The sequence below is a fragment of the Callospermophilus lateralis genome, chromosome 15 (genome assembly GCF_048772815.1).
Source record: "Callospermophilus lateralis isolate mCalLat2 chromosome 15, mCalLat2.hap1, whole genome shotgun sequence".
In the NCBI taxonomy this organism is placed as follows: domain Eukaryota; kingdom Metazoa; phylum Chordata; class Mammalia; order Rodentia; family Sciuridae; genus Callospermophilus; species Callospermophilus lateralis.
Window position 1 is genome coordinate 70,540,801 of NC_135319.1, and position 25,152 is coordinate 70,565,952.

At 39.0% G+C, this 25,152-nt stretch overlaps 1 protein-coding gene across 1 annotated transcript in view; it reads right to left on the bottom strand.

Moving 5' to 3' along the window:
• The window catches only part of Cfap43 (cilia and flagella associated protein 43), a 94,031-nt gene extending 69,098 nt beyond the window's left edge, over window positions 1–24,933 (bottom strand). The window contains exons 1-7 of the mRNA XM_076835016.1: window positions 24,860–24,933; window positions 23,215–23,468; window positions 19,262–19,358; window positions 10,959–11,126; window positions 8,711–8,861; window positions 3,876–4,035; window positions 645–709 (exon numbers count right to left, since the gene is read on the bottom strand). Coding sequence (XP_076691131.1) covers window positions 645–709; window positions 3,876–4,035; window positions 8,711–8,861; window positions 10,959–11,126; window positions 19,262–19,358; window positions 23,215–23,468; window positions 24,860–24,933 — 969 coding nt within the window. The remainder of the gene's footprint in view (window positions 1–644; window positions 710–3,875; window positions 4,036–8,710; window positions 8,862–10,958; window positions 11,127–19,261; window positions 19,359–23,214; window positions 23,469–24,859) is intronic.
• Between the last annotated feature and the right edge of the window lie 219 nt (window positions 24,934–25,152).

The following is a 25,152-nucleotide window of genomic DNA, read 5'->3' on the forward strand; positions in this document are numbered from 1 at the left end:
ACTGTGGAGTCTGATATCCCTGGGTTCAAGCCAAGGTCCTTCACGTATTTTCTGGTGAGTTACTTTCTCTGTGAGTCTTGCTTCCTTCATGTGACTGAGGAAGATGTCAACAGTCTATACCTGATAAGGTTGTTGTGTGGACCAATTAGAAAATACAAGTGAAGCACTCAGTGTGGTGCCTGGTACAAAGTGAATTCCAGGCAGGGGAGAATATTGATCCTAACCCTAACCTCAACCATGACAATATGCAAGCAAGTGGTCATGCCCAAGGTCTAAGCTAAAACTTAGAGAAAATGTTCCAGATTCATATTTGACTCCCTAATACATTATTGCAGAAAGGAGCACGGAATTGGGTTATAGACTATGTGTTTTTGTCCTGGGGGAAAGGCAGTGGACTCTTTAACTGATTTTGCTTTTTGGAGTAAGATAGCTATATGATACTGCATTACACTGTTCTTTCACCTTGTGGATCTAACTAAAATTCTTCATAATAAAAATTGTTAATAGCATCCAAAAGGGGAAAAATACTAATTAATAATATGGCAGAACTTGACATCTCTAAATATGGCTCCTAATAGTAAATGGTATCAAAGGGAATTTTTTTTTCTTGAAAGCAATTGATTTTGAAAAGTAAAATACATTACAATTCCAGAAGCAAACACTCCATCTTTCTGATACACCAGGCTGACTGGGCTGATATGATGAGGTTCTAAAAGAAAGGTAAAGTAGAGGACACACAGTTAACAATGCAATGTAAATAATTAACAAAAGCTGCTCAGCAATGATCACTAATTAAATCCAGCAAGGTGTTTTGAATGTCTTCATCCTCAGATCTATGTAATCAATATTATAGAATTATAAAGTAAATATATTTTATTTCTTAGGAAAGCACTTTCAGGTTGAAAAGGTTGAGGGGAAAAAACCAAATAAGCCAAAACTACATTATTGATGGGGATGTATACTTAAGATTTGTGAATTTTAGAGTATGTAAATTTATTTGTCAATAAATAAAGCACAGTGGGTAAAAAAGAAAGGAAAAAGGAAAAAAATGTTCCATAAGAACATTTGTTACTAATAAAATATTGTCCTTGTTACAAATAAAATATTATCTTTTTAGGAAAAACAAAAACACATTATCTTTTTAGATAGACAACCTGGAACTACAAAATCAAAGGTTCAAGTTGGCATCCATTCAGTTATTTGCTTCTTGCTTACTGTGGTCTGCCATTTTGCTGGAGGCTGAGCAGCATGCCCTTTCTTTCCTTCAGACTGCTCACCGCACAGGAGTCCTTGCTTTCCAATTCAGCTGCCACTGGAGTCCAGGTTCTTATGAGTTCTGGCCTGGTCTGAGTGCTTGCTGCTTATGGCCACCCACATCTAGGATCCTCCTTTCCAGAACTATTGGCTAAATTAATCTTCACAAGAACAATTTCAACTGAGGTCCATCCCCATTCTAGTTTTTTTTTTCCCCTGGGGGGGTGGGTACCAAGGATTGAACTAAGGGGCACTTGACCACTGAGCCACATCCCCAGCCCTATTTTGTATTTTATTTAGATACAGGGTCTCATTGAGATGCTTAGCACCTTGCAGTTGCTGAGGCTGACTTTGAACTTGAGATCCTCCTGCCTCAGCCTCCTGAGCTGCTGGGATTACAGGCATGTGCCACCATACCTGGGCCTATTCTAGGGATTTTGATGTCTTCCTACTGTTATTAACTATATATATATAAATGCCTTGAGTGAACAATAAAGGTGAGTTGTGGCATGATGCCCCCCTCGTTATGCACTATTCTTTTATAATACTCAATGCACCAAACTGGGCACTTAATATTTTTCAACCTTCCCATGTTTTTGTATCCATGGAGATAACAAGGCCAAAAATTCCATCTAGCCACACCTCCCTCTGTGAACACTGCCTTCAAGAGCCAGTTCAAATGCAACATTCAGCATGGCTTAGCTTGGATGCTTTTCCTTATGTGGATCCCATGGCACTTAAGTTTGCTCTTAATGAGATCACTGCTCTTATCCTCTTCAATAAAACCTAAATCGCTTGAAGGAGGAAATCACGAGACCCTTTGTCATCTCTATAACCTTTAAGGTAACTTGCTTAGTGTCTGCCACATCATAGAAGCTCAATAAACATGTATTCAACATTACTTGCAATAAAGCATGAAAATTATAAGAAATAATATGCAGGAAGAAAATAATGAACAATATAAGACTATTTACGATGAAATCCTAAATTGAGCAAAATACATTGAAAGTGGGATAGAAGTTTGGAAATGAGAAGCATTGTTTTGTAATTATTTTTAAAATGCATATAGGTGCAATTTACTCTGTGGCAATACTTGGGATCCCATTTTGGAGTCAAAGAATGAAGTTTCTCAATGACCTCAGAGAGTTAATGACTAATGGGAAAGATAGACAAGCACGAGGGCCATAGTAATAGCACAGGACGAAGCTCCAACAAAAGATTGTGGCCAGGAAATCCCAGACAAGGGCACCTCATTGTGCCTGAAGGTTGGTGTGAAGGAAAGTTTCACCGAGTAGACAAAGAAGAGAGGGGCACCCCAGACCAAGGTAACGACAAAAGCCAGCCAACAGAATTTGGGAAGAGCACACAAAAGATGAGAAAATTTAAAAAAGGTTCAGGAGGGAAATGCTGATGCTGGAAAGACAAAGCAAGAAGGGACTTGCTCTTTCAACAGCCACTGGGGTGGTACTTCAGGTGCTGGAGTAGAGAATATAACAAGGCTGGAGGGTGCAGATGAAGTAAAGGGAAGGGTGGGTGGGAAGGCTGGACCTGTGAAGTCCACTGGGATGGGGGAGCATGTGCTGGAGGGATGGTATGTGAGCTGGGCACTGGGAGGTTCAGAGAGGAGATGTGGCAGGGGGATGAGCTAGGAGGCATATCTGGAATGGCTGGAGGAACTGCTGGCTAGATGAGAAAATTCCTGCTGGGGAGGAGTGGGGAATAACACTAACGGAGCAGCTAGAGTTGGAGTAAGGAGAGCTTGAAATCGAGGCGGCACAGCCTTTGACGTGTGCTGAAGATGGTTCCCAAAAAGGGCAGTTGGGCAGGAATGGGCTGCCTGGTTGGGGTCAGACAGATAAAGTCTGTGAAGTTAGTCCTGAGTTTGCTCCATAAATCAAGGTGTGAGATGATAAAAACCATAGAAACAGAGACTACCTTAGCCAGGCCTGGGGAAGTTTTCCCTGGGTCTACACCCAGCCCTCAATGGACACATGCTGGCTCCTGTGACCCAGTTCCAACTGAGGCCTTAGCTGATGAGACCAGGAAAGGATATCCAAGGACCCAAGGGAGAATACCAAGTTTCTCTTTGAAATTCTAACCAGGCAACATAAGGTAATATTTATGAAGAAGTTGGAAAGAAAGGAAATGATCACCATGCAGAATGGGTTGAAAAGAGTTGGGGACAGGAAAAGGCATGATCAGCTGTCTAAGCAGAAGGGGCATGTACATGGGAAAGGATGCGGGTCGGCAGCTAAGAATTTAGACTGAAGTCTTCTTGCCTGGATTCAGACATTAGCATCGTGATATATATGAATTTGAGCACATTTCTTAACCTCATCTATGTATAGTCATAAAGCATCTGCTTATGTTATTTGTGAGGTACATGAAACACACATACAAATAGGAAGCAGAATGCCAAGTGCATAGCAACCCTTCATATAGACAGTAGCTGGCTGTGAGGAGTGTCTGCAGGACTTTGAAATAATTAAAGGATAAAAGAGAAGGAGGAATCAAAGATGTATCTGAGAAAGGAGAAATGGGGAAAGCACCCATCTTCAAGTGCACGCGAAGCTAAAGCCAGAGCTGCATTTCTGGGACTCCTTGGCAGAGCAGTTTCTCACCTGATTGTGTCATGTCTTCTATCTTTTGGAGCACGGTCACCTTTAAGGTTTCTCCATTAATCATTAAAAGATGACCCTCTTCGCAGCCAACATACAGGTCACTTGATGGAGTCCAGCAATGCATAGTGGGGTGAAGCAAAGGATATAAATCGTCTTTTGGCTTCAGGGAAAGAATAAAAACCTCATGTTAAGGACAGCAGTCATGGCTAAGAGTCAGAGAAATACTCATTGAAACAATTGCCAAAAAGAAACCAATGACTACACTCATATAATAAATTTAATTGGTCTCACCATATACCAAGAGCTAAGCGAACTTCTTCCTCTCTCCATTTTTAATTCACTAAGAAAAAAAAGAGTTGTTCCTGCTGACACATTCAGAGCTCTGCCTTTCTCAGGGATTCTCATGGAAGTTTTGAGGAATATCTTCTAAAATGTTTCTTTGTGGACTTTTTTGGTCTTGGATCTAAGAAAGCCATTATCTAGCTAAAATCACCACCAGGGAAAGACTTTCATCTGCAGTCCCCTCTCCCTGTTCTACAGGAGGTGGTTAATGTAAGAGGCTGCTTTGGAGAAGCCTTGCAGTTCATGGAGAATGTGAGGAGCTTGTTCTGATTCTGTGGCCCTTCTTAGTGGACACAAGAACCTAGGGCCTTTCAAATTTAGTTCATGAGACATCCTGTGTGATTTAATTTCCTGGAGAGGGAAATACACAAAATCTATGGGTTGTACCTAGAAGAAAAGCTTACTTTGGGGACTGAAAGTAAAGTGGACCAAAGTTCTAACCAAAGTTTACTGGTAAGCAGTGAATACTTTAGGCTTTGTGGACCACATAGGTATGTGTCTGTATCTTCTTTTTATTTCTCTTGATCTTTAAATCAAACCAACATGTAAAACAGATCAAAATGTACAACTATAATGCACCAATAAAAATATGGTAAAAATGCAAAAACCATTCTTAAGCTTGGGATGTAAAAAGAAGCCTGAGTTTGTTGATCCCTGTCTTGGGTGATAACACTTTAGTATTATGCTCCTCACAAGGTAGTGGCAAGTGTGGCTCTGTCAAAGTCACTATTTCTAGAAGATTCCTGAGGGGTACAAATTTGTAGCAAGATTGATATTTCAATAAATATTTACTGGGTACTGGTTATACATCAGGCATCGTGCCAGGTCCTGAGGAAAATCACCTATTGATGGAACAAGCAGTGTTGACAAATAGCAGAATGAGAAGACATGGTAGGTTATGGTAAAGAGGTGTTTAAGAAGCGTCACTGAAAGCAATGGATTCTTCTTGGTGAGTGCGAGGTTGGGGTTCAAGAGAAATCATCATTCCAGATGCCTTGAAATATGTCTAAGGCAGCAGCCAGACATGGCAAGACTCATCATGGCAATTTTTAAAAAAGGATAGTGACTTTAATGATATGATTGGACTATTAATGGCCTCTTAGCCTTGGATAGTTAGAAGATAAATACTGAAGTAATCATGTGGTCCCCAATGAATTTAAAAAAAAAAAAAAGCCATCCAAAAGAATTCAACTGCTGCCAATCAATGACTTTTCTGTGGTATCTGACTGAGATTTGACTCATAGGGGAAAATAGTCATTCACTGAGTCACCATTATTTAAAGTATTTTTAAGTTGGTTGGATGACATGTAACTTTAGATTATAAACCTTAAAACAGAACTTATTTGGCAAGGCAGTGGCTTAAAATCTTTAAAACAAGCAGCCAAAAAGCTGACTAAAACACTGAGTAATTGAATAACACAGAGGATAACACGGAGGACCCTAAGAGTTGAACACCTGAGGTATATACTTCCATTTTTTAAAAATATTTTTTTAGTTGTAGATGGACACAATACATTTATTTATTTATTTATTTTTATGTGGGTTGAAGATTAAACACAGTGCCTCCTATGTGTGAGGCAAGCATTCGGCCACTGAGCGACAATCCCAGCCCTGTATACTTCCATTTTAATTTAATAATATTTAAAAGAATAAAAAAAATATTTAAAACAACAACAAAACACCCACCACCAATCTGGTTCTCCCAAAGCCAATGAATCTGTCATATGAAGCAGAATATGAAGATTAAAATGGAAATTGTCTAATCTTTGTATATTAAACTAGTATTATATGTGGATTTACTTTCTTAAGATAAATCTGAACTTGTTTTACTACTTTTCCATTAATAAGTCTATTTGTTGTCACTTAAAATAAATGTGATATTATATGGATTATGTGAGCAGATGTAATAATTTTCAATTCTGAAAGTTATGAAAGTTTTAAAAGGAAAGCTACCAATTATGCTTAAAAATATTTATTAATAACATAACCTCCTTTTTCAGACCTCTAAATGATAACATTTTCATCACTTGAAGACTAAATATAAAAAGTTGGAGTCCAACTTAATGCTGCTTTAGAAAATGTATTTTTCCAGGACTGGGGCTGTAGCTCAGTGGTATAGAGCTTGCCTCGCATGTGTGAGGCCCTCGGTTCGATTCTCAGCACCACATAAACATAAATAAATAAAGATATTGTGTTCATCTACAACTAAAAAAAAAGAAAATGTATTTTTCCAAAATATGTTTTAATACTTAAGTTATAAGAAAAAGATTTATATTTATCAACTTCTGAAAAAAGAAAAAAAACCCTTGGGGTGGGGGTGGGTAGATGGAAAAAGGAAACTGGATCCTTGACATTAAATTCATTATATCTTGGATCAATTTTCTGCCTCAGATTTCCCCACACTACAATGGGATATGTTTTTAATGCCCTAAATAAGTTATGTAATGTGACTCGGGACTATTTCAAGGCCTATAATGTGTACTTCTAGCATTAACGACTAGAAAGATAATGGGATTATTTAATTTTTGTAATATTGTAAAAGTCCACAGCTTATAAGTTTTAAGATTGTTATATAGATTAAGTCATTATTAATTTCTCTGTGACTAGCACTCAGGTCACAAGAAATGACGTTCAAAGGAAGGAATGAAATCAAGACACTTGAGATCTATTTTAGTCATGCTTTTTGCTTGCTGCACAACCATTAATGTTTTAGCCATTTTCCTCACTTATTTAACTATAAAATAAAAAACTAAACTACTGGGAAAATTAATTCCTAACTCAAATGCAAGGTATTCTCTGTATGACTAAGAGATGTCAAACTATAACTTTAACTTGTTGCTTTCAGAAGAAGTTTAAAATGCACTGGGTGCAAAAATCCTAGGAAATAAATGTATCTATTTATTATAAGCATTTTTAGCAATAGTAATTCCACATAAAATAATTAAAGGAGGTGTTTCATAGCATTTTCCAATAACAAAGAACAATTGCCTGGATTTTAAATGTTTATGTAGGATTTATCATATTGGTGCAAAATGTGAAAGATGAGGGCTCCTGTAGAAATTCACTGCAGGAAAAAAGAAAACATTTGAGATAGTTGGAATTTGCGGGTACTAGGCACCAAATACTAAACACAACCTATAACCATGGAGGTTCCTCTATTTATTTTTGCTTTGCTGCCCTCCTGTGGCTGAGTGTGGTGATTTCCAAGGTGAAGACAATCTAAACAAAGGAATTTGTCATTATATCTTGGATCAATTTTCTAATTGATCTAATTTTAAAAAAACCAATCATTGTCATTCATTCGAGGAAACCCAAAGGGTATGATTCTTTTTTCTTACTTGTCAAAGAGATTTTACAATTCTCACACTGAGCTATTTTTAATATTTAGAGCTCAATTTTCTGCAGTGGTCAAAACGTTTGGAAACTTCCACCACTTTTATCCTCCGCTTACAGTTTAAAACAAGCATCAGTATAACACAAAGGATCCCAAGAGTGAAGCTCCTTACCTGCACCCCAGAGGTCTTGCACCACTTTTGACTGTGCCCTGTCTCCCTCTTGAGCGTCACCACACATCTCATTTATCACTTTGTCCTCATTGATGCTCTCATCATACAGGTCTTTTGTCAGTTCCTCAAACATGCCAAATCCTCTTCTCCCCCAGGGCCATTGCACATGCAGTTCCCTCTATCCAATACACTAACTCTGCTTGTAACACTTCAAGTCTTGGTGTAAAAATCTTCCCAAAGGCCTTTCTCAACCAGCATATGGGAATCCCTTTCTTGCCACCCCATCCCCACTTATCCTGTTACCACAATCATCATATTTTGCAACGATTTTGTCTGTCTTTGCTCTTGAGTTGTTAATGCTGTCTCTCCTGACAAGGACCTCAACCATCTGAGGATTATGCCTGGCTGGTCACCATGTGATCCTCATTGCCTACAACAGCATTGTCACTACTTAGAAGGACTTGACGGAATGAACCAGTGTGCAGCCTTTGACAAACTCTCCCTTTGGAAAGTTTTCTCCACTCTTTTCTATGTTCCTCTCTCCTGGATTTTGCTGGGATCAGGCCTTCTCAGACTCCTCTTTCTCCTCCTGACTTCTGGCAGTCCACCTCCTCTCTGGCTTTTTCCTCTTTCTCTTACTTTGCCTGTTCATCACACTCCCTCTTGGCTCTCTCATGTGCTATGAAAATGATGCCACCATCTGCATCTCCTGACCCTGGAACAACTTGCCAACTTCCACCCAGCATCTCTACCTGGTTGCCTTCCCTGATCCTCATTACTATGTCCCAAACCAAAACCACACCTGGGCTCCCTGCTCTGCCACCACCCTCCCAGTCATCCAGATTAGAAACTCCAGTCTTTGTCTCTAGCACTCTCTGTGGCTAATCTGTATTAGAACCCAGGAGGATCCCAGCTATCCTACATGCCTCATGCCACAGTTAGACAATCCACTGAGCCATTCAACCGTTGGGCAAACAAGGTCATTACCCGGAAAGTTTCTGCCTCTTCACCTACGAGCCCAGCAATGGCCGACAGTGGCAGCACAGGTCCGTAGATGAGATCCTTGGGCAGTGAGTGGGGGAAAAGCACATCTGTTTCATTAACAAATGTGCCATCTTCTAGAGGCAGTTTTACCGACCTGTACAAAAAAAGAAACATCAGAACTATCAGATTAACAGAAACTAATATTTGATGCAACCACTGTTTATCAGTGTCTAGTCTGGATGACTGTGAGGGTGGTGGCAGAGCAGGGAGCCCAGGTGTGGTTTTGTTTTTGGACATACTAATGAGGATCAGGGAAGGCAACCAGGTAAAAATGCTAGGTGGAAGTTGGCAAGTAGATCCAGGGTCAGGAGATGCAGATGTTGGCATCATTTTCATTGACAGCACATGAGAGAGCCAAGAGAGAGTGTGATGAACAGCCAAAGTAAGAGAGAAGAGGGAAAAGCCAGAGAGGAAGTGGACTGCCAGAAGTCAGAAGTTTTTATACCTAAAAACACACAAGAAGATAAAAGCCAAATGGTATATCTTAAAATAAATAATATGTCATAAAGGACAAGTTATGCCCAGTTATAAATTATGAACCTCGGGATTATCAAAATGCTCCAAAGCTAATAATCTAAAGCAAGAATTGTAAATTTTAATGCTAACGGGTCAGGCAGGTGAGTGTGTGACTTGGCAGGGGAGGGACTATAACCAATAGGAAAATATTCCTTGTAAAGATGGCAGGTATCACTTAGTTCCAGCCAAGAGGGTTGTTGACCTGTGTGAAATTTTATTCCAAACTTTTAAGACAATATCATAACCAATGTTTATGAGAAATGTCTCAACTGTAACATTAGCAACTAATACAAATAAAAAACACTGTGGGCTAAAATAAACATGTGTAGTCTGCATTCAGCTACCGTTGCAACCTCTCATATTAAGAATTAATTTTTAAATATATCATATGTCAGATTTTAATCCATAGTATGGTTATAAAAGTGGGTTTGGAGAATTTGTGGCCTCATACACTAAATTTAAAAATTTCTTGATTATATGTTATAAATGAAAAATTATTTTGATAAATAAAGTACCTAGTACTTAAATGTAAGGCTTTAAGTGTTTTTGAATCCCACTTGCTACCTGAATCAGGACAATCCCCACTTTATCTGCTTATCAAAAAATCATACAAGTTAATATTCACAACTAGAGTAGTGTATTCCAGGGAAGCAAAGGGAGACAGAGGTGTGATAAATTAGTGACTGCCCTGACAAGGTTCTGATAGAGACGTCACCTACTTTGTTAAGAGAAGCAGTGTGTCGACTCTGCCTAGAGGTAGATTTGGCTTAGGACATGCAGAGTAGGGAGCAGAAAGAAGGGCCTTGCTTAGAGCTCTCCAGCTTGAAAACTTCTGCAGGGGGATGTGAAGGGGTAGATGTACTCATCACTTAAGGCAATTTTTCAAAAATTGCAATTTTAAGGTTACATCTGTTAAACATCTCTTGGTTTTTTTTTTTTTTTTTTTTTTTTTTTTTTGACTTCTTGGAGTAGGATGGAAGTGGTCAGTTCAGTGGCACATTGAGTCTTTGACTTTTTTTTTTATGACAGAGGCATCCATTATCATCAACTATTGCCATTATCAACAATTTGTTCCAGAATTTTTCTTTGACCTATTTTTTTAACTTTTACTTTTTTAAAAATATGGTGCTGAGGATTGAACCCAGTGCCTCATGCATGCTAGGCAAGTGTTCTATCACTGAGCCACAACCTCAGCCCTGATCCATTTCTTTTAAACATATAGTGACTCCATTATATGTAACCACTTCTTTGTGGGTAATATGGCTGAATATAGATTGTAATCTGTATATTTCGTCTAACAGTTTCTTACTTTTGATGTTTTACTAGAGCATCATGAATGTTCTTTGTGTACAATCATAGTATTTCAAAATAGGAGGTACAAATCAAATTTTGCTAAATTAAACCATGTTGGAAAAAGCTCTCAAAGGACTCAATACTTAAAAGAAACTCATTGGGAAATGAAAAAGAGAATCTTTTGAACTGCAAATAACCACTCTAAGGTAATGATATATGTTGAAAGATGTTATAACTTAAGCTCTGTGTGCATGTACATGCATGTGCATGTGTGTATGTATGTGTGTTTAAAGCCACTTGATTTATCCAGTTGACCCAGCCATATTACATGTATGTAAACAAAGACCACCACTTGGTGATTGTGTGGTAAAATGCCTCCTACCTTGCTTTGATATAATGCTCCTGGTTACTCCTTTCGATGGTCCATACATTCACTGTACTTGGACTTGATAAGCAGAGCTGGCGCCAGTTCATGGGATTAAAAGACAGCTGGCTCACATCCAGACCAGGCTGGGATTTCTTGCACAAGATGACATTGGATTCCCAGTTCCTTAGAGGAAAATAACATTTGAGGAAAAGTTAGTTTAAATCATGCTTTCAGAATATGTATCTAATTATTTTAATACATAAAATATATAAATTGGGACATAATTTAAAATATAATTATATTTTATAACAAAAATATAATAACTAAAATATAATCATATTTATATATGTGTTATATTATGACATTAATATAAAATTTGTAAGTATGCTTATCATTATACTGAATCCCTTTAAGAAACAAAATAACTATTTTTAAAATGTCATACAGTCTTATGCTATAGCAAGCATATTTTATTCTGTTTATTCAGTTTGCATTTAACTCAGCCAAATCTAGAAAATGGAATATATATCATCACATTTGCTGAAAAATAAATGTGGTGTCAAACTCTCTAAGCACTGTGAATGAATACCCCATATGGATTTGGGTGTACCATACTTATCAATGTTAATTGATCATTTACTGAGATTTTAAAATCAAAACTGTAGCATTTTAAAATTGATTCATCAGGAAACAGGAACTAGTAGTTCCTAAATTTGTCAATCAGCTCTGTCCTGCTCTCACTGTCTTCCACGACCACCACATCAACTACTCTCTTGCTACAGTCTTTGGTTCCCTTGATTTTTTGACTTTCTGCCTCAGATACCGGGCAGAGCCTGTCAACCCTGGGTGGATACAACCAATGCATGGACAGCTGGGGACATAGGAACAAAGGTCACAGGGCTGTGCCAGTCAGTGATACCATGAACTTGTGATTACCACTCCCACTGCACCCTTGGTACAAACTCCAATCCTGCTGTTTCTCTGGTTGGGTCTCTTGCCCATGCAAACATTTTGAATACTCTCTCTCCTAGAGCCCCTAACTCTTCTATCTTCTTCTCAGTTTTAGTAAGTGGTCTTGATTCCCACAAAGAAAACAGAGATCATTACCTGAGAATTCCCCCCCACCACCACCAATACCTGCTATCAATTTCCACACCCGTTAGGGTTATATCTTCTCTCCTGTTATAATGGAGGATGTGTCTTGCCTCCTACCAAAGGCCAATTTCACCACCTGTGCTGAATCCTACAGGTCATGAATTCTTCAGAACATTCATTTATCTATGACTCCTTCTTTCCTGCATCTTCAGCCTCTCCCTGCCCCTGCCACTCCTTCCTATCAACTTGTAGGTGCTCAGTTGCACCATCATTTAAAAAGGCTTCCTTCAATCCCAGGCATCCATGCCTAACTTCTTAAGTGATTTGTGCTAAACTTGCTCCCTTAGCCCCTCTCTCTCATACCCCAGGATGTCTGTTTCCCCCCACCACCATTCCCTGGACACTGCTCGAGATGTCTACACAGATGTCTACCTTCATCCCAAATCCTACGGGCACACTTTTATTCAACTCTACCTCTGCAGAATTTGACATTGCTCACAGCTACCTTGTGGATTCTCACATTCCTCATACGGGGCACTTCATATTCTCTTTGGCTCAACTGTGCTTGACTACTTCTCTGGTTTTGTTAAATTGACTCAGTGATTTTCCAATTCTGTGGACAATACTGCTTTGATTGGCTTCATGTTACCCAGCCAGCACACCTGGGCATGAGATGTAAGAGGTTGCAAGAAAACTGAAAGTGCAGAGGAATCAACATGCTGTGTTGTGAAGCTTTGATCAACTGGGTACAGGAGTCCGCAGATAAATTCTTGTCTCTTTTTCTTCCCTTCTTCAGTCATTTTCATTGCCTGGGGACAGTCTGTATTTATAGTAGTTCATAAAGCATCTCTGAAGGCCACTTTCAGTAGTGCAATCAATTGCACATGGTACCCAGTGATGGCTGCAAAGTAATTCTCTCTCAAATTTGCTCTCCTCCTTTCCTACCATCCCCCTGGGTTGTGATTCCTATCAAAGAACAGGCTTGTGGGTTTTGCTTCAGCTATGCTTTCTGTAGAACCCAGGAGGCGGCATATTCTAGGACCCTTCCCAACTAGTGTTCCTCTTCCTTCTATGTCTGCTCCTTATGAATCTCCTCAGGGGTTCCTCTTCCTTGTTTAGTCCCTTTGATGGGTATTCCTCTAGGTTCTCTTTAGTACTCTACTTGTGACATTTGAATGATCAATTTGCTTCAACAATACCCAAAATGATCTCTAGCCTTCCCTGCTGAGCTTTAGTCCTGGATATTTCATTGCATAAACATGTGTATCCTCCAATATCTGTTAGCCATTTCTTCCTCTAAGTAACAGAACCCCTGGATTTTAGCTAGGCACATGGTTGCCCACAGTGAAGACCATATTTCCCAACATCCCTTTTGGTTATGGCTAAGCTGCCAATGGGATTAGGTGGCAGTGGTGTGTGCAACAGAAAGTCTATGCCCTCCCTCTCATCTTTTCCTCTTCTCTCTAGCTTCTCAAAATACATGGGTAGCACCCCATTTTAGACTGGAGATGGTGGCAACACCTTAGGAATGACAGAGCAATAAGATAGTAGGAGATTGGCCACCAGCACTGAGGAGCTACCAATACTATCCAAGGGCAGCTCGAATCCAGACAACTGCATGGAAGAGAAACTTCTGTTGGTGATTTGTGTTTCTGTTTCAGCAAATCAGCCCCAACCTTGACTGATATCTACCCAGTGGACATCTCCATTTATACCTCATGCACCTTCAACTCTGCCTGCCCCCTCAACTCTTCTTCCCCTCCTGCCTCTTTCAACTTGTCTCTTCCTAGGCCCTCAACATCTTTCTGAGTAATGTCTCCAGATTGCCCAAGTCACAATTCTAGGTTTAGCCCTCAACCCATTCCTCCCACCTCAGCACCACACCCAATATTCAGTAGGTCACCAGGTCTTATGATGCTACTCCTAAACACCCCCCAAACATCCCCACTGCTCCCTTCCTCACTCACACAATGTTCATCTCTGCCCTGGACCAGCAGGCCTCCAAACTGATGTTTATGCTTTGTTACCTGCAATATACCTTCCAAAATATGGCTGGAAGCAGTCTTCTTAAATGCAGATATGCTTATGTTGCATTCCTGCTTAAAACCTCATAACAGCTTCCCATTGCCTTAAGGATAAAGGATGTGCCCGTTGGCGTGGCTTATATGTAAGGTGAGTCCCTTTCCCAGAATGCCCAGGATAAACCCAGTTTGTGTCTGTTCTCTATATTAATTATTGATAACATACCCTTTCAGTCTCAAAAGTGTCCTGTTTGCATGACCAACTATGATCACCTATTTATAAGGCTGCTCCTGCGCTGGCTGCAGACCACCCCTCCAGACTTGCCTCTTTCATGTCTAATCTCATTTCCCTAATTATGCCCTCTTAATTAGAACCTTCTGCTTGAAATCCTCTTCCTTCCCACCACTCAAGGTTGATTCCTACTCAACGTTTAGGTGTTGCTTTAAGTTGAATTGTACCCCCCATTCATATGCTGCTGTCCTGATCCCAGTATCCTCAGAATGTGATCTTATTTAGAAACAGGGTCTTTACAGAGTTAATCCAGCTAAACTGAGGCCATTAGTGTAGGCCCTAATACAATGACTTGTGTCTTTATAAAAAGGGGACATTAAAAACAGATGCACACACACACACACACACACACACACAGAGAGAGAGAGAGAGAGAGAGAGAGAGAGAGAAAGAAAGAGAGAATGCCATGTGAGAAAAAGAGATCTGGGTGACACCAAAGATGGCCCAAAACAGCAGAAGTTGGTGAGAGGCATGGAACAGGTTCTCTCACAGCCTCAGAGGGAATCAACACTCTGATTTAGGAATTCTGGTGTCTCAACTTGAGATAATGGATTTCTGTTCTTTTTTGTGGTACTTTGCTATGATGAGTCTAGCAAACTAAGGCAGGTATTGACCTGAACATCATCTCCCTTCCCCAGGAAGCCTTCCCTGACCACCCATTCCATCCTCAGATGACCACCCATTCCATCCTCAGATGAGAGGCCCCTTCTCTGTGCTCCCATGGGGAGCTATGAAAATGTTCAGACCCCTCCAGGTTTTAACCCCACTCAGCAATTCACCAGCTGTTTAAATTTAAGCTAGTGGCTCATAAAAAATTCAAACTGGAGAAAGAAAAGATTGCATTGGTTCAGTTTCTCATATTATGCCAGAAAGCATTTTACAACATAACAGGAGCATAAAACAGACTTTGTGCCTTGCTTTCACCATTATCTGACACTCCTAGGAATGGAACATTATTGTCATAGTATCCTGATTGACAGCCCCCATGTGATAAAGGCAGATATGATTTTATAAGTTAAGAGTTTAACTCTGGAACAGATATAATGCTGTGACTATATTGCCTGATAGATTAATTCAGTTTAAAGTTGCTACAGTTATAGAGACCTTTGGAAAGTTAACCATTCTTGCATGCAACCTATACATTTTCTTGAGTCATTCTTTTTGCTAACTCTGGTTGGGGGTGGATAGGGAATGGTTTGGGGAAAGAGTTAGGTCATAAAGACAGAGTCTTCATGAAGGGGATTGTTACCCCACTTTCTTTTTGTTTGTACTGGGGATTGAACCCAGGGGCACTTAACACACATTCCCAACCCTTTTTCTTTTTTGAGACAGGGTCTCACCAAGTTGCTTAGGGCCTCACCAAGTTGCTGAGAATGACTTTGAACTCTCCATCCTCCTGCCTTAGCCTCCTGAGCCACTGGGATTACAGGCCTGTGCTAGTGTGCCCAGCAATTGTTACCCTTATAAAAGAGATTACAGAAAGTTAGCTCATTCCTTCCACCATGAGAGGACACACGGAGGAGGCGCCATCTACGAATCAGGAATCAGGCTCTCACCAGACACAAAAGCTGCCAGTGTGTTGATCTCAGACTTTCCATTCTCTAAAATTGGGAGAAATAAATGTCTGTTGGTTATAAGCCATCCAACCTAAAGGGACTGTGACAGGAACAGCTTCTTTTGTCTTCCTGCTGGTTCCATTATTAGGGAAAAATATAAAACTTCTCTGCATGCTCACCAACTGTTTGAAAATTCTGTTTTAATGTCTAACCTCTCTGAAGTTTGCTTTCTTTAAAGTGAGGACTAACCAGTGTGGATGTCCCATGAATTTTTGTGGGGATTAAATGGGTTGATCCATTTGAAATCTCATTCTCTGATGAAACTGGTGATGAGCATAGCAGTGGATCTGCCTAATGCCCTTTGCTGATGGATCCCAGATATCCCAGACATCCCCAGCCTGTGACTATAGCATGAGGTCATTCTTTTCTTACTTTGAAATGTATTTTTTCAAATTATCATTTTTTATTATAGAAACAATGCATGAATCCACTGTGTTCTCTTTAAACATTAGAATGTAAAGGTGAAATTCTCCTTGGACATAGTTCCTTCCAGGGGTTGAATCAGGGTTCAATTGCAACATCATATATCTGTTCCCAAGTTTAATTTATAAAGTCACGCCTGCCTTTATTACATGGGGCTATCAATCAGGATACTATGATAACAAAGTTCCATTCCAAGGAGTGTCAGATAAAGGTCAAAGCCTGGTCATGTTCCAATAAAATGTAAGGTATTTATTTTGGTGAACTGCTGTCACCTCCTCCCTGTTCATCTTACAGCTCCCTCTTGCCCCAGCAAAACCTCTTGGTGAAGCCTCAGGTTCTTGGTCCCCATCATAGAATTAAATCCCACTCACATATTCTATGCAACAACCTAAGGTGCCACAAGGCTGCTCCCAGAGCTTCCAGAACCTGTGGTGCCACAGCAGAAATTTAAAGGAAAGTCCATCTCCCAGCTCTGCCTACTTTCATTCATGGGGCCCTAGAGCATCTGTGCTGGTGCCTGGCCTCAAGAAGAGTCTCCTCACAACAGAGTCATCTCTGGTCTCCCTTCAGCAGCTGCTCTGTCCTCCTCTGCTCTCCTCACCCCTGCCCTCTTGTTTCTCTGACTCCTAAATAGACATTTTCATGAATATTGAGATATGCAAAAATTAAAGGGGAACGGGAGTGTGGGGGAGAGACTGCCCTTAAGTCTCTGTCCCACCTTGTCTATCAAAAATGCCTCACCCATTACAGAAGTCTCAGGCTTCCCCAAACTATGCTATAAGATGCCTAAGAAAAGAGACATTATATACCCAGCAGAAATCAGGGGATAAACATTTACTGGATTCCAGTGAGCAAATGCAGCTGCCCAGAGGGGCCAGGAAACTAGTACAAAGGAATGAAATGTCTTGAATATACACTTCTAAGTCAGGGGGTAGCAAACTCTTTCTATAAAGAACCAGACAGTAAATATTTCCAAGTTTTGTAGTCCATATATGATTCCTATAAGAACACAACTCTGGTGTTATAGAACAAAAGCAGACATAGACAATATATAAGCAATTAAGCATGGCTATGTTCCAATAAAACTTTAATTAAAAAAACAAGAGGAGAGCTATCCTTGCCTTATGGGCAGTTTATGGCCCCTGTTTGGGATTGTAGAAGCCACTGTGACCTTCTAGAAGAGTGAGCAACCACACACAATAACACATATGAGACTACTGCCTTATGGGACCATAGGTCCAGAGTTGCCCATGTTCAAGAGAAGCCAGATAATTTATTCTCTAAAAGTTTCCAATTTATAAAATATTCTGTGGCCCAAACAAAACATATTCCAGTCCAGAATTAGCCTAAAGATGATGACTTCTTATTCTCTGACTTAAATAAATGCCTTGATAGATATTGTGCATACTTATACTGAGTGAATTCTTGGAAAATATTTAGTAGAGGAGAAATTGAAGCTCAGCTTCTCCAAAATCACACAGCTAGCTATTTATGGAGCCAGGATTCCGGTCCAAGTCTGTTGTTTTAAATGTCCTGTTTATTCCTGGTCAGTGCTATTTTTAGCATTCACAGGTTGCATGTATGAAAGGTTAGTGTAGTCTTCTGCTTTTGGAGCCATCAGAACCTATGCCCTTGTCTTCTCTCCCCACGTGCTTTCTGTCCTAAATTGTAAGATAACACATTTCTGTTGGTAAAGTCACTCAATTTGTAGTACTTCGTGACAAAAGCCTTAGCAAGCAAATACAAAGATAAACAAATTATGGTATCTCCATACCACACACTAGAAAGGAACAACCTTGGATACACAGCAGCAGGGGTGAATTTCAAAGCAACTATGCTGCATGAAAGAAGGCAGACAAAATAGAATATACACTATCTAACTCTCTGAGATTCTAGAATAAGCAAATAATCTACAATGATAGAAACACATCAGTAATTTCTTGGGAATGGGGTAGAGACAGGACAGAGACAGGGATAAGTGTATATATTGCAATAAGGAGGATCTCAAGCAGTGCAGGGAAATTTTGCGGGGTGATGGATACATTTATTGTTTTGATTACGGTGACAGCTTCATAGGTGTATATGTAATTTGATACTTAAATTGTATGCTTTATATATGAGCAGTTTGTTATATGTTAATTATATCTCAACTGTTCTGTAAAACTCTACATAAACTAAATACATATGTCTCTCTGAATCTAGATTCTTACATTTTTGTACAAGAAATGCTGGTAAGTACCAGTGTCCTCAATGATTTCTAGAACATTTTGTACTTTCTCTTAATAAAACAAATTCCCCCTGCATGGATTTATATCATGATAGAAGAGTGAATGCAGCTGTGAAGTTGGCCATGGGAGATGAGCCAGTGTGGATCAAGATGTGTCTAATCCACAGGCAACTGTTATAAAGGTGGCAGGATATCATTCTACTGTCAGCAAATAATTGTTCTAATGTCTCCACAATTACTTCAAATGCAGCTCTAATGCAGAGACCATCTCAAATTCAGCATTTATTGAAAACATGCTAACAACTCAGCAGTATCATATGTTAAGAAAAGGAGTATAATTATACATATTTATAAGAATATACTTATACATACATATAATATATATAATATATCCTTTAGCTGACAAAGGAAATATTGCAGCATCTTAATAAAAAGAGAAAATCAATCATTAAATTATTTTATAGTTTTTGCTCTGCCTAATTTTATGCCTAAATGTAACAATTATATTAGACCTTACAATCAGGATTTTTATTTATTCCATTTTTCCATATTTCAGATTCTAATGTATATTTCCTTTGATAAAATCCAAGAGAAAATTCAAATGTAATCCAGTGAAAGGAATTCTTCAGGATGCTGAAACTTACCAGAGGGCCAGTTCAAATTCTGGAAGAGAGGAGTAACTAGCCAAGTAGGTGCCACAGTAACTGAAGGTAAGTAAAGTGTAATCCAGAAGAATGTTACCTAAAATATAAAATCCATTACAAGGATTTGGTTGGCATGTTGAGATTAACTATGGTCTTATAGCTGTTTCTCTTTTCTAGTGATCTTTACATCATTCTAAAGCATTTAAACAACTGGAGTAAGAGATCCCCTGGCTGACTTCTAAGACTATGAACAGAAACCTAGGAGTAGAGTTAAGATTCATTTTTAAAAGAATTTAGAACGAATTAAGACCAGCAGTCACTGTCTCTACACTTTGGTGCAGAATGGAGGATACTGCACCATAAATGTCCCCGCATGATTTGAAATAACCCAAGAGCCATGAAGTATCCCATCAATAGCAGTTATTCAAATTTTACCTTGAGGGGTAGTAATAATTCTAGCTTATCTCCATGTTCTATTTTGAGGCCATATTTAGCCCCTCAGCTTAATATTTTCCAATTCTTGGAACTTCAAAAAGCTCTGTTCTGATTTGTACATCAAGTTAAAGAAATGCAACTTTACTTTAAAAGGGCTGGGTGTGGTGGTACACACCTATAATCCCAGCAATTTGGGAGACTGAGGCAGGAGGATCACAAGTTCAAGGCCAGCCTCAATGACTTAATGAAATTAAAGTCTCAGAAATAACAGTGTTTAAAATGTGCACCCTGGGGATGCTGAGAAAGGGTAGTGTCTGTGCTTCTGCTTCCCAGGATTGGGGGTGTGATTTCCTTCGCTTTTTCTACTCAGGTGGGTCTACAGGTACAAGTTTTGCCTGTGCTCTGGTCTGCCTTTATATTCATCACTTAGTCTATGTATTTTCAATGGCCCCGTTTCCAATTTTTTTGCCTTTCTCATTTTACCTGACCATAATAAAATCCTAAAATGTAAATTTGCCATTAATTGAATCTATTTAGCATAGTCTAATTAACAAAGAAAGCAATATATACTAATGAAGCATCCATGCAAAAAAATAAAATTTTTTCTGTGGATGAGGCCTTAATAGAACGATTGCTATACAGACAGTTGCCCCTGGTAATTGAAAACTATTAATTGTATATACATTTTAAATTAAAAATATGATTTTTTGAAGAAAATACAAAAAAGGGGGGAGGAGGGGAGAAAAAATATATTCTCTGTGATTCTATCACCAAATTTGGAAAATTTCTTTCTGGTATTTTCCTCTATTTATTCACTTTAAAAGTATATGTTCTTTAAATGTAGCTTTTGTAGCTATAATCATGGCTTGAATACTAAATATAATAAATACTCCATTTACAATGGAATTTGGGTTATACATACAGTTGAGTTCTATTTTCATATTATGTGAGCATTTGATCATTTTATTAATGTTTCTATAAAAATGTAATCCTTAGTGCTTGTGATAATACCCCTTTATGGGAGGTTTTCACTTATTTAACCATATCCATATGGGCATGTGGGTTATTTTCCATCTTTAGCTATAATGACACTACTCGAAACTCCTTTGCGCAAATCTTTGACCACATTTCTGATTACTGTATTTCCTTAAACTTGAACTCTTTTTCTTGTAGACAGCATAAATAAATATTTCCCAGAAAGACTCTATCAGCTAATACTCCCACTTTTGGCAAAAAAGAATGCCACCAATTTCACTGTACTCTGCCTAGCAATCATGATCTTTAAAAAATTGTGACCTCAGTTGGTGTAAAAACAGCACCTCAGTTTACACTTTTTAAAGTGAATATTGAGATGGGACTTTTTCGATGTCTTTGGTCATTTGTAATCTTTTGTCTAGGCAAGTTCCTTTTCCATCTTTCTCCAGAGATGTTTGTCTTTTTACTTACTTATAGTTTCATAAATTCTCTGAAAATATTTGATTATATTTGTTCCAAATATTTTCCTTGGCATGTTGTTTTTTAATTTTGCAAGGTATTTTTGATGTTCAAAAAGCTTTAAATTTGTATGTAATTAAATATGTGAATCTTTTATTTTTAATTGTGTTTGAATCATTTGTGTTCTACCACATTTTCTTCTACTTTTCAAATGGATACATGCTTTAACGTATAGCATATATGTTAAATGAGTATATACGTTAAATGAGTTGAATATGTTAAACGAGTATCCCATTTGATACTTTTGTTCAAATATTTTTTCTTAACATCATTGTTGAATAATTCATATCCTTTTTGTGTGAGAGTCTCCTTCATCATATGCTTAGCTTTTCTAAATTTTGCCCATAACTCCTTTACAGACCTGGAGGTCCCTGTACCAAAAGCACACTACTAATTATGATAGCACCAAGAGGCTACGAAGACCTTTTGTCTTGCCTCCATCCTCTTTCAAATTAGCTCTTTTCTTTTTTCCCAGATTGACTTTGGATCATTTCAGTATTCCCTGTTTCTAAAATAAGATAAACCTATGAGTTATTTTCTGTAACAAATATTAGAAATAATATTTGTTTATAATAACCAAGTTTTCCAGCCAGGAATATATGTCTCTATGGAGTTAAATACTTTAGTGATCATTGTTTCTTCATCTAGTTCACTGTTATGTCTTTGGATTACTCCTAAGTATTTAAATCTTATACTTACATGGGTATGTATTTTGAAACCATCTTACTGAGAATTCTTTTATTGGTCATAGCAGACTATTGCATCACCCATAGGCTGCTTTCCCATAGTTATATTTTTTTTCAGTTTTATATTTTGTTGAATTGGGTAGGACATCAGAATTGGCTATTACACTATTAAATAATAGTGGTAATAATAGGTATCCTTGATGATTTATTCATACTTTCATCGTGAATTCTTTTAGGGTTTCATTTTTTGGTATGTACGTTGGCCACCAGCTTGAATTAACTTCTGATTGCTTGCAGAGGGCTATGAACAAATAAATAACCTGGGGAATTTTTAAGGGTGAAGAGTGGTTATAGTCCACATGGACAGTTCCTACCATGTGAATGGATTATATTTTAAAAATTGTCTTAATCTGTTGAGAACACAGATATATTTACCCACAAATAAAATGTTTTAATTTTAAATAAATGTTATTGTGCCATTTTCTGATGTCACCCAAACACTCATTCAACCTACAAGATTCCAGAACTAAGGCCAGCATGAACTTTCTGACTATGGTGTATTAAATGTGAGAATTGTTACTCGGAGGATCAGGAGATATACAGCAGCTCAGACTTGGTCAACTGTATCCATGAATAAGAAAAGAGTAGGTCAAAAAGTAGGTAACCCTGATGAACAGTGTGTGTGTGTGTGTGTGAGTGTGTGTGTATTTCTTCATTACCACAGCCTTAACATTATCCCAATTTAATGGGTGAGACTTGTCCTTATAAATTATACAAACATCAATTCACCTGAATTTTCAATAAATCATCAGGAAAGAAAAAAAGCATTACTCTGAAAAAGGACAGTGTTCTAGCCCAGTGCTTCTCAAAGTTTAATGTTCCTATGATTCACCTGGGAAGTCTTGTTAAAAATGCAGGTTCTCGGGGGGCTGAGGTTGTGGTTCAGTGGCAGAGCGCCTGCCTCGTGTGTGCAAGGCCCTGGGTTCGATCCTCAGCACCACATAGACATAAATAAATAAAATAAAGGCATTGTGTCCATCTACAACTAAAAAAAATTTTTTTTTTAAATGCAGGTTCTGATTTGGTAGGTCTGGGTGGGAACCAGTTTCTGCAATTTTAAAAGGATTCCTGGGTAGCACCAATATTGATGGTAAGCAGACCACATTTTGAATAGCAGGGTTTCAGCCCACTTACTTAAAAATTTAGTGCTCAGTTTGATTCTATTTAAAATAAAAACCTTTAAAATACAAACTACCTTCATTTATGAGAACTAGATTTGGTCATACATTATAACAAAAATTCTTTAGTTATGGACAGAGGATGCTTCCCCCAGGATACCTTTTAATTTGGTCCTTCTGGTCAATCCAGGAAAGTTGTATATGTAGATGTTGGGTTTTAGCTTCCGGTCAGAAAAAGCCACAACTTCATAAGGAATGTTAGTTGCCACGACGCCCACAATTCCACTAATACACTGGAGTACAGTCTTTGTCTTGGTTTCAATATTAATAAATATTACATAATTCCCACTAGGGTAGCAAATGGTGTCTTCGGTAACAAAATGAACATTCTGCTTAGGGAATCCTTGCACCCATCTTTGGGAAGAGATATGTCACCATCAATATAATACATTTCAAATAATTTTCTTCTCTTTAACAAAGTGAACAAAAACTCATCAAAATGTTTGAAACACATCTATTTTTACTGCCTTCCTAGCCAAAATAACCTGCAAGATTAAAAAAGAAATTCATACATCTTCTAGCTTTGAGAACTGTTCTCAAGAGCTGTTTATTGATAATTTTTTCCGTTAAAAAAAAAAAGAAAGAAAGAAAGAAAGAAAGAAAGAAAAACCTCTCTGAATGAGCCTAAGAAAGCCTCAGAAGGATTTCTGGGGTCTTCTATACTTGGAAGAAAAAAGGTGAAAACAACACAGAGGAAAAAGAACTTGATTCTAATAGAAAACAAGGTGCATCCTGGGCCCTTCTTTTATAATCAGTAATTTCTAAAACTTTAAAAAAAAAAAAACTTGGGGTAGTGCAACATTTTTTGTGGTTGTAAGATAAATAGGAAAATTTCTTCTTTACATAGATAAAGAATATGCAGCCATAATTTAGGCCTAAAAATACAGATAAATGAAGAAAACAAAGAGTGTAGTTCGATGTAAATGATAGGTTAGAATATAAAAAGAATGTACTTTTAAGTGAGGAGTGCGTGGTTAGGTATATGCTGGAAGGAAGGAGAGTCTGAGTTAAGAGAGATTCTATTTTTATTTAAATATTTAAGATAAGCTTTAAGATGCAAAGAAGGCAAGTGAAGGGCACTGGTTTGTTGAGTGACTCAAGGAATGTGAAGAGACAGCAGGGTGGACACAGGATGCTGTATTGAATAGACCCCGGGTACCAATGTAGGTGAGGAGATAAATACCACCTGCATCTGTGTGACGCTTTATGCTTTTCAGAGCTAGCTACGAATGCACATCAATCCAGTTAGTGGATGAGAGAAAACAGGATTTGACGTTCTAATTTTGTTTTTGGTGGTGGTGGTGGTGGGGGGGGGATGTCGCCAAATACTGCAAGAACGGAATGGGGGCTATCCGTGGGATGGGGGGTGGGGCAGGTGATATGTATGAAAGGCCAGGGGAACCAGGTCACTAAGGGCAACACTTAGCCAAAGAAAGGAAGTAGAAATGAAAGGTTGTGCAGAGGAATATAAGGCAAGGGCGCAAGGGTCAGAAAAGTGGAAGAAGTGTGGGGGAGGCGGGAAACGGGTAGGGGCCTGGAGACCCTTCTTGAATACGGGGGAGGAAGAGCGGTCATAAAAGGTCACACAGGACTGAGTCTGTGAGGAGGGTTGCGGGTGGCGGAGAAGAAGGCGAAGTTGCGGGGAGGACGGGTCTACGAAAGGCGAGGAAGCCGAGGGTAGGGAGGCTCGCAGCTCAGGAGTTTCCGCAAGACTTAATTTCGGCCGGGGGCTGTGGACGCCGCACCTCACCGACAGCGTCGCGCTGCTGGGGGAAGAGACAGCGTAGGGACTCTCTTCTCCTTCCCGGTTTTGCGCCATGGGCCTCGGCGGGGCGGCGGGCAGCAAGTGCCGGACCGAGTTGGGGTCTGTAACGGTTACTCTTGGGGCTGCGAGGCTCGAGAAACCTCCACTGTTTACAGCCGTATCCAGGAGACTGTAACCCTGCGCCCATTGGCTCCGCCCCTTGCCCGGGTCTTGCGGAGTCAAGCGGATTGGTGGAAGTGCTTCCGCGTTTCTGCCAATGGGCGAGCGCGAGCG